Source organism: Myotis brandtii, unplaced genomic scaffold (assembly GCF_000412655.1).
Source record: "Myotis brandtii unplaced genomic scaffold, ASM41265v1 scaffold185, whole genome shotgun sequence".
NCBI lineage: Eukaryota > Metazoa > Chordata > Mammalia > Chiroptera > Vespertilionidae > Myotis > Myotis brandtii.
Genome location: NW_005356870.1, coordinates 4,351,177 through 4,361,393, shown reverse-complemented (window position 1 = coordinate 4,361,393; position 10,217 = coordinate 4,351,177). Strand labels below are relative to the sequence as shown.

The following is a 10,217-nucleotide window of genomic DNA, read 5'->3' as shown; positions in this document are numbered from 1 at the left end:
CCTGTTAGTGCCAAACCCTGAAATCATAGGGAACCAAGTTTTCCACACCGTCTGTTGTTACAAACATGTAAAGGAGAGTCTGTTGGAAGTGACTTGAATCTATAGTCTAGTAATTGGCATTTTAATCCGGATAAATTACTAATGATTGCCATTTGTCCTTTTATAGCAATTGGTCATTGCAATGCCCATAATCTGTTGGCCTCTACAGTGCTCCTATGAGTACAGTGTCAAGTCTGTTCTTTCACACCTACAGAACCTGCTTCACCACCAAACTGGTCTCAGCAGCTGGCTGCCAGGGCCTCTGAGGTGACCAGAGAGACAGCTCACTGCTGCCAGGAGATCAGGCACCTGGGCTGAGTAGCATCCTTTGGGAAGAAGTAGAACTTGGCCTTCTTGGCACTTCCCTAGTGGGAAGATCTAATACTTGCCAGGACAAACTCAAAACTCTCCATCTGAGGCTCCTTTCCCATGTCGTGGAATTGAACAAGGATTGATGAGTCAACAGGCTGGATGTATATCGGTGAACTTTCCCTGTGTCTGCTTTATAAAAACTACTTGGGTAGGAAAAAACACGAGTGGATTGCCTCCTTCAGAGAAGTTTAACAGGTGGGGTGGATGCTAAGCCTGGACTACCTATTTAGAGCCACTGGCTGCCTCTTGGTCACAGTGGCAGCCAACAGTAAGGCCAGCACTGGCATGTGGCTCTCTGTGCATCGGGAAACAGAGCTGCCCTGTGAGCCTGGCTTATCCAAAGTAATAGGTCAAGAGATGACATGAAGTCTTCATGGAACATTTACTAGGCAATGCCATTTCAGGCGATAGAAATGATCCCTGAAAGTATTGTCTTGCCAGTGCCATTCAATACACAAGTGGTCTCTATTGTTCCTTGGTCCTCTTAGGAAGGCAAATTTTGTGACTTTGTCAAATGTTTTCTAATTAACCTTTGCTAGCATTCTGAGCCTTTCAATATGGCTTGTCCCATTTTGAGATTTTTTAAAAATATTTTATTGATTTCAGAGAGGGAGAGGAAGAGAGAGATAGAAACATCAACACTGAGAGAGAATCATTGATTGACTGCCTCCTGCATGCCTCACACTGGGGATCGAGCTTGCAACCTGGACATGTGCCCTGACCAGAATCGAACCATGACCTCCTGCTTCATAGGTCGACGCTCAAGCACTGAGCCATGCCAGCTGGGCCCATGTCCAGAGATTTCTTAATCTCCAGAATCTCACACAATACTTTTAAACAACTTAATGAAATCCCTTGTGGGTCTATAAGGGTCCCTAGCAAACCCTTCAGGGTAATTTGGCTGATAAAAAGTGGGAGGCCAGCGATCAGGACAAATCAGTATAGTATGACTTAGATACTGTTTTGTTGTTGTCTTGCTAAACTCACATTCCAGGATCAAGCAGACCGCTAGCACTCAATTTTTGGATGTCCATGCATATACCATTTGCCATTTGGCTCACAGTAGCTTAAGTTTTTATGTATTGCTCTAACTTTGCTTCTACACCAAAACTGTAAACCCTAAGGGGAGAAACCATGGCTTTTTCTTTTGTGGATCCATTATAATAGCTTGTTAAAGCAGATACACAAATTTCTATAGCAAGACATCAGGTATATTTAATATTTAAAAAAAACTTTTATTATGAAAACGTTCAAATATTTTTATCATCAACAACCATCTGGCACTTTGTAAATTCTGTTTCATGGATGTCTAAAATGAAGGCTGGGGAAAGATGTCAGTTAACTTTATGCTTTCTCTTTGCTAATAGAAGAAGCAAAATACAGTACACCATGGGAAAGACACTGTTGTAAGAATTACACAGCAGCCAGAGAGAGGAGAGGCTCCTGCCCTCCACGGCCAGCATTATATAGGCAATGATGAGCTGGGTGTGGGCCCAGGTGAGGGTTCTGTAGAGTAGCCGCATGGGCCAGGATCTGATAAACAAATTGGCAAAGGTGTGAATCAGGTAGTCAGCTTTCACCATCAGAGCCCAGCAAAGGAAACCAAACACCTGTCCTGGGTGGAGTCCGTGCCACCAGGCGGAGAAGGTGAATGTCTGCAACAACGGCCAGGCCCTGCCCTGTTGGAATATGAGGCGTCTGAGCCACCGAGCTGTGCTTTGGTTCCATTTTCTTGTGAACAGGGATATTCTGTGGGTTGTTTCTAGCATCCAAATGTCCGCATCAGGGAGGTATCCCTCCTCGCCAGGGCTCTCGCCAAACTCAGATCCAAAGCCCGCAGCACAGAGGAGGGAGTCATCCAGGAGCCAGTGGGAGTAGTAGGTGAGTTTGAAGAGCCCAGCGGTGGACCACATGACATAGATGCACTGGAGTTGACAGCAGTCGGCCAGACCGGCTCCTGCACTCACCACCCACCTCATGACCACCATTAGGCACTCCAGTCCCAGAATCTGCAGACCCTTCCAGATGAAAGCCCAGAAGGAGTACCTGGGACACACAGAGCTGAACCCTTCAACACGAGCCTGAAATCTCTGGAAAGAACACAGAGGGCCTCCTAGGAGACCAGGAAAAAAGAGCAAGTAGCTGAAATAGGGCAGTGCCCTACACAGATGCTCAGACAAAGAGCTCCTGCTCCTGATGTCTCGTGATGCTGCCTCCACCTTCCCCTCACAAATGTCCAGAGAGAGGGATGTTACCCTCTGGGTCAAGAGCATGAGGGAAGAAAGAGTGATGCAGAACCTGAAAGAGATAGCGTTTTTCATGTAAAAAACATTCCACATATATTTTATCCCATTCCAGCCCCTCACACATGACCCCACAAGCAAATAGGGGGTTCTGAACAATTAAGACCAATCTCATGGCCTGGAATACCCCCACAAAGACTCTTGAGTTAATTCAGAACCACAAGCTACTCCGGGAAGAATCAAAAGATAAATGGGGAAATTAATCGGTGAAAGAGGCAGATAAGAGAATGACAAGGAATATTGTGGGGAGGTATTGATTACAATATTTCTAAGAATGGCTTATAAAGATTAGGACCAGGGGCCTGGGAGAAATTTGCCATAGAAGCAACAAAAAGTAGTGAAAAGAATATAGAAAGTTGAAGATTGTAAAAATGAAACAACCGTGACCTTTTTAAAAAACATGTGTTTACTTATTTCAGAGAGCAGAAGGGAGAGGTGGAGAGAGAGAGAAACATCAGTGATGACAGAGAATCATTGATCAGCTGCCTTCTGCACACCCCCTACTTTGGATTCAGCCTGCCACCCAGGCATGTGCCCTGACCCAGAATTGAACAGTGACCTCCTGGTTCATGGGTTGATGCTCAACCACTGAGCAACACCGGCCAGGCCAATCCCTGACTTTTGCTGGCGATCTGTGCTGAGGAATGGTGAATCGAGCTAGAGGTTCAGTGTGTGCGCTGAGTCATTAACAACTGAGATATGTTCTTAACCCAGTGATGGCGAACCTATGACACGCGCGTCAGAGGTGACACACGAACTCATTTTTTTGGTTGATTTTTCTTTGTTAAGTGGCATTTAAATATATAAAATAAATATCAAAAATATAAATCTTTGTTTTACTATGGTTGCAAATATCAAAAAATTTCTATATGTGACACGGCACCAGAGTTAAGTTAGGGTTTTTCAAAATGCTGACACGCCGAGCTCAAAAGGTTCGCCATCACTGTCTTAACCAATCACTTGAACTGTCCCTGCTTCACCATCACAAAGTGGAGAAGATCCCACTGGCAAGATTGTTGTGGAGAAAATGAAAATTAGTGACATACTTGACGATCAGGAATGCTGTCCTATGGAGAGAAAATAGCATGTTTCCTAATCACTGTTGTTCTTATCTGTGTGTCAGGATTTAAGGACCACTGACCTCATTTGATTTATCCTAACAGTAAGCCAAGTAGCCTCCAAATGCCACAACCCCTGTTCACTCACTTTCTGGTAAGTGCTGAATGTGTGCCCTACAGATTCACATGTTGAAGTCCTAACCCTGGCACCTCAGAATGTGACTGTTTCTGGAGGTAGGGTATTTAAAGAGGTAATTACGTTAAAATGAGGTCATTAAGGTGGGCCCTAATCCAATATGACTGTTATCCTTCTAAGACAGTGGTTCTCAACCTTGGCTGCACATTAGAATCACCTGGGAATCTTTTTACAATCCTGATTTTTGGGCCTCATCCTCCGGAAATTCTGTTTCTTTGTTATGGGGTGGGGCCACAACATTAGTAACAAAGAAACAGAATTTCCGGAGGATGAGGCCCAGAAATCAGGATTTTCAAAAGATTCCCAGGTGATTCTAATGTGCAGCCAAGGTTGAGAACCACTGTTCTAAGAAGAGGAGATTATGACACAGACACACAGAGGGAAGACCATGTGAAGGCACAGGGAGAAGGTGGCCCTATGCAAACCAAGGAGAGAGGCCTCAGAAGAAGCTGAACCTACCAACACCTTGATCTTGGACTTCCAGCCTCCAGAGGAAATAAATTTCTGTTGTTTAAGCGACCCGGTCTGTGGTATTTTGTTATGATAGTCAGCGCAAACTAGTACACCTTCCCATTTCAGCTCTGGCCCAGCCTTGCTCCTGTCGGGCCAGATCCTGCTCAACTTGTTCCTCCTACTGCAATCCTACTCCATCACACCCCCATCAGTATCTCCCCCCACCCCCACCCCCCCAATCCACCTGCCATCTTGCCTTTTCTTCAGAGAAGCAAACCCTGAGGCTTTGGTAAAACAGAAATAAACAAAAGGATTCTGAGTTTGGTAGGGTTGGCAAAGTGAGTGAACCAATGACAGGCTGGAATCAGAGAGGTGACCCACCTCGACAGGTCAAAGCCCCATTTCTCTGACTGACCATGGACACATATCGATTGTGCTAACAGAGGGAGCCCAAAAAATAGGCCTCAAGATCGCAGCGATATTCTTCCCCCTAATCTTGGTGATATCACTGACTCATGAAAACACTTCTCTAGGCTGTAATTAGCACCAATTTTTTCTTTTCTAGATTTTTTCTTTCCTTCTTCTGAGAGGATGGAAAGGTAAGTCCCAATGACAGTACAACTCTTGCACAGCAGGTGCCATGGGAAGGCGGCAAAGGATTTATACCTTCCCTGTCCTGCTAAAGGGGAGGGCAGGCTGCTGGCTGCGTGTCTAAACCACCCACACGAGGTGAGCAAACTGGGCTTAGTCACTTCCCGGCAGCCTCGTCTGTGTGCCCTGGGACTCCTGGGTCAGCCTCCTTCTCTGGCACAATGGTAATTACTGCTAAGTGCCAGACTATGCTTCATAGGTGACACACGGTAGTTATTAACAGTCATATAATTACATTTAATTCATTATCTCTAACATAAGAAAGGGTCTTGCAAGATAGGGGTTTTTTTTTACACTCCACCACCACCACACACTTTTTTTTCCTTCAGAAAAAGAAACTGATGCCGGGAGAGGTTAAATGACTTGCTCAAGGTCACACTGCTCCAATGTGGAAGAATTTGGATTCAAGCTCAACACCCAGTTCTGCTACCACAGTGCAAACAACCCCCTTGGACGGCTCAGTACAAGCACATGGCTGAACTGCTTTACCTTGTGGAAGGAGGTTCCTGCAGATAATACTCAGTATAGTGCAAACCCAGGTGACACAGCGTCTGCCAGCTCATCTGAAAGAAGAAAGTCCACCTGTGGACCTCCTGTGGGCCGAGTGAGTAGATCAGAACCACCGTGCCCAGAGCAGGGATGAAGACAAGCACAGCAAAGGAACCCATAGCAGCCAAGGCCAGGGCCCCTCCTCCAGCCAGGAGAAAGAGGTGCCTGAAAGAAGGACAGACAGCCCGTGAGACTGACTGAGAAGAGTGCGACACATGAGCCGCTTCAGATGTCACTCTGGGTGACTCAGTTGAAGCAGGCCTCACAGAACACCTAACGAAGTCATACTGTTATCACTCCCAAACCTGCCTTTGGTTCTTCTGAAGGCAAGGACCACGGGAGAAAGTGCCAGAGTCCATTTGTGAACGATTACCCCAGGAGATCAATCTTGACTCCTGCTTTAGTGACCTTGGGATATACAGCATAGGGAATATAGTCAATAATATTATAATAAGTATGTATGCTGTCAGATGGGTACCAGATTTATTGGGGTTCTAACCTAGTGAGTTATATTATGCCTAATCACTGGGTTGCACACCTGAAACTAATATAATATTGTATGTCAGCTGTAATTAAAAAATAAAAAAATATTTAAAGTACAAAAATGATTCTCTCTCATCATTGGTGTTTCTATCTCTCACTCCCTCTGCCTTCCTCTCTGAAATCAATAATAATAATAATAATAAAAGTGTGATTATATTTAACTAGAAGCCCAGTGAGTGAAATTGCGCAGCCCCGCCCACCTACGCCAGTCTTTGGTCATTATGGCGTTAGGGCTACTGGGTTTTTATAATATAGACCTTCACATCTGCACTGCAATCTATGCTATTTGACCTACTCTAACATTCATAGATGTATGGACAAAATCAGCCATCACACCTACCTGGCATGAGTGGAAAATGAATCCATACTGCAGAGATAATTAAATAGAAGTGCAAAGGGAAAAGCAGTCCCTTGATAAAGTGAGACGGGATGGAGGAAAAACAGCCGAAGCCAACCCATTATGAGCTGGCACAGAAGACACTGTCCTTTCCAGAGTCCTTGACTGGTGCCGTCCTGCAGCAGAATCCTCGACCAGGCTCTCTGGTCTTTTTATAAGGTACAGGAAGGCCTGGGCGAGCAAAAGGCAAACAAAAGCACTAGGGGTAACAGCATAAACGTTGGTTTTCTGATAAAAGGAACTGCACTATAGAAACCAAAACATTATTTGTGGTTATCTTACTTAATAATGACATGTACTAAAAACACTGCTTTCAAAAGTTCTGGTTTTGTTTAGTTTACATATCACAGTATTTGTCTTTCCAGCCATCTGACTGTCATATTTTCTTCACTAAGTTAAGGAAAAATCTTATTTTCCAATTGTGAACAGACAATTCTGCAGACTGGGGCAAGGGGAACAAGGACATGAGTATGAGGAAGGGAGGTGAGTTCTCAAAGAGTAAGAAGATCCCCCCTCCCAACTCCCACTGCCCTCCTTATGTTCTTTTTTCTTTTTCTTTTTTTTAAATCCTCACCTGAGGATATTTTTTCCATTTTTTTTTAAGAGAGTGGAAGGGAGGGGAAGAGAAAGAGAGAAACATCCATGTGAGAGAGACATATCAATTGGTTGCTCCCTGCATGCGCCCTGACTGGTGCTGGGGATGGAGCCTGAATCTGAGGTAGGGTCCTTGACCAGATTGAACCCGCGACCCTTGGGTCTGCAGGCCAAACCGGCTAGGGCTCTTTTTTTTCATAGTATCTGTTACCACCCCTTTATAAATCTACTTCTCAGTTTATTACCTGTCCCCTGCTACAAATGGGAGCTCTACAAGGAAAAGCCTTTGTTTTGCTTATTGCTGTATCCCCAGCACATAGAACAATGCTAGGCACATACTATGTACTCAGTAAATATTTGTTAAGAAAAAGGCAGAGAAGCCTCTAACTCAGTGGTTCTCAACCTTGGCTGCACAGTAGAATCACCTGGGAATCTTCTTAAAATCCTGGCCCAGAAATCAGGATTTTAAAAAGATTCCCAGGCGATTCTACTGTGCAGCCAAGGTTGAGAACCACTGCTCAACTTGTCTGCTTCTGCATTAAACCACCTGCCTACACTGTTTCTGCCATCTGAGTCAGCCCTTATAGAGGAGTTCCAGTCCTGTTTCAACCAATAAGACTGAGACTTTCCCACAGTTCTGACCAATCAGAGTGGCTCCATTCTGACCAGGGGCGGGGACTTGTGTCTATATAAGCCAGCTCCCCTCTGGCTCCAGGGTTTCAATTTTCACTGAAGACTACCTTTCCCCAGGTGGAGCGGAGCAGAGCTGCCTAGCTGAAAGGGGGCCTGACCTCAGGGCCTCCTGGCCCCGAAGCAGCCTCACGACCTTGCTGTACTACTTAGCTGTTTCACAGTAGTGCTGTTTTTACTGGTACAGCCATGCTGTATTGCCCTGGAGCTCCATGAAGTTTCCTTCTTCACCGCACTCCAAACTGAGAATTCCTGTTGGCTTTGAATTGGCACCAACTACCTTTGACAGTAGCCATAAGGGGTCAAAGGTTCTTCATCCCCCACCCTTTTATACTTTCTCTTCCCAAATCATATGTCCAGGATTCTAGTAAATTCTGCTTTACTGACACCAACTGTAATGAAAAAAGCCTGAAACACGGAGTATGTGACATCTGAGACATAAAGGGTCAAAAGGGAGTGGGGCAACGGACAGGTGGAAGCCATCTGGGGTGGAAAGTCAACTTGGCTTCTTTGAGAATGAAAGTGTGATTAGAGAAAGAGGAAGAGGATCATGAAATTAAAGAAGAGAGAAGTAGGCAAGTGTAGGATCTAGGCCAGAGATTGGTTATGGAAAGAAGTTTGGATTTTATTTTTAATTTTTTTTTTTCAGAGAGGAAGGAAGAGGGAGAGAGAGATAGAAACATCAATGATGAGAGAGAATCATTGATTGGCTGCCTCCTGCATGCCCTACACTGGGGATCAAGCCTGCAACCCAGGTATGTGCCCTGACCAGGAATCAAATCATGTTGGTTCATAGGTCAAGGCCCAACCACTGAGCAACCCAGGCTGGCCTGGATTTTAAAAGGAATAGGAAGTAAAAACCAAACTGGATTTGATTTTTAAAGGATGATTTTAACTACAGGCTTGGATGGGGTGTAGGTGGGCGTGGTGGGGTGACTTTAAAGGTGAAGGATGGAAGGAGCAGACAATAGGGGAGCTGAGATTACATTAGAGAGGTGATAGAGTAAATGATGCAAAGTGGAAGCATGACAGACACCAGATATAGGACCAGCAGAACTTGCTGGTGAATTATAGATGGAGAGGTGAGGCGTGCCTAGAACAAGCATGTCAAACTCGTGGCCCACGGGCCGCATGCAGCCCACAATGAGTATTTTTGCGGCCCAGCCAATATAACGGTATGTAAGAAACATTTTAATAAAAATTTCATAACTTAATTTTTACAATATCCTGTTATACATAATTATTAATAACGAACTACAATGCTCGCTAATGACTGATTACTAGAATCGTATTGCATTCATTTCCCTTCTGTGCCTTCTGCGCAGGCGCACCATTTCTCTCTACTAATACTAGCAGCAAATATTTTAGCAGCCAACTGCCACCTCATTATGTTACAGAAAAACCGGACAAGAACCAAACAGCGCTCTGAGAGTTTGGAGTTACACTTTATTCACCGCGGTGGGCTCAGGGAAATGAATCCAAATTCTAAGCAAAGCTACAAGCAGAACTTCCCTTTTTATGGAAGAGCCAGCCCTTTGTGCGCTTGCTGGCGGCGGCCTTGAAAACTATACAGTTCTATCAATTAAAAAATGCACCTGACATGGCCTTGGGTGCATCTAGTCTCTGGCCTACAAGGTCAGACAGCTAAGTTTATCTCCCCCATTATTCAAGCAGGCTAGAAAGCAAAGTTACTTTTTTTCAGAATTAGATAGAGGCCGTCCAAAGAATAGCAGAGAATTCCAAACAGTAATTTTACAGAATAGGGGTTTTCCTTCACAATTAGTCTTGTACTGACTTGCTTGGTGTGCACAACACGAAATATTTCGCTTTCGGAGAACAAGAAAACTGGTTTACTTGCGTTACGCTTATTAATTTGTGCAGCTATTCAGTGCCTGGTAAGTTAATGTTCAAGGAAAAATATTCATTTTTATTAAAACGTTCTATTATTTTATGTTAACGATTACTCATTTATTTCAGTCCTTTGTATTCAGCATGTCTCTATTGAAATAAACCTACGTTTCTATGAAAATTGAAGCTTTTGTTTTTTTGCGGCCCACATAAACTTAAACCTTGTTTATTTGGCCCGTGTTAGCCTTTGAGTTTGACATGCTTGCTTTACTGAGATGGAGATCAAAGGACCAACTGGTTGAAGAGAGGGCTAGACATAAATCCGTTCTGGACTTTCCAGGTTTGATAAGACTTTGAGGCAGTAGGCAATTGAATAATCAGGCGTGAAGTGCAGTAAAGGATTAACCCGAGAAAGCCAGCAGGTAAAGGTACTTAATTTATAGGATTGATGACCTCATCGAGGAAGAGGTAAACTCACTGAACAAGAAAGGGGCCCAAAGGTCTAGCAGGAAGAATCTTAAAGA

At 44.4% G+C, this 10,217-nt stretch overlaps 1 protein-coding gene across 1 annotated transcript; it reads right to left on the bottom strand.

Annotated features, from left to right (window-relative positions):
- Nucleotides 1-1,669: 1,669 nt before the first annotated feature.
- MBOAT4 (membrane bound O-acyltransferase domain containing 4) lies at nucleotides 1,670-6,672 on the bottom strand. Its single transcript, XM_005864052.2, has 3 exons — nucleotides 6,505-6,672; nucleotides 5,562-5,786; nucleotides 1,670-2,709 (listed from the first exon to the last, which is right to left on the bottom strand). The coding sequence occupies exons 1-3, from the start codon at nucleotides 6,621-6,623 to the stop codon at nucleotides 1,746-1,748; spliced, it is 1,308 nt and encodes a 435-aa protein (XP_005864114.1). The 5' UTR covers nucleotides 6,624-6,672; the 3' UTR covers nucleotides 1,670-1,745.
- Between the last annotated feature and the right edge of the window lie 3,545 nt (nucleotides 6,673-10,217).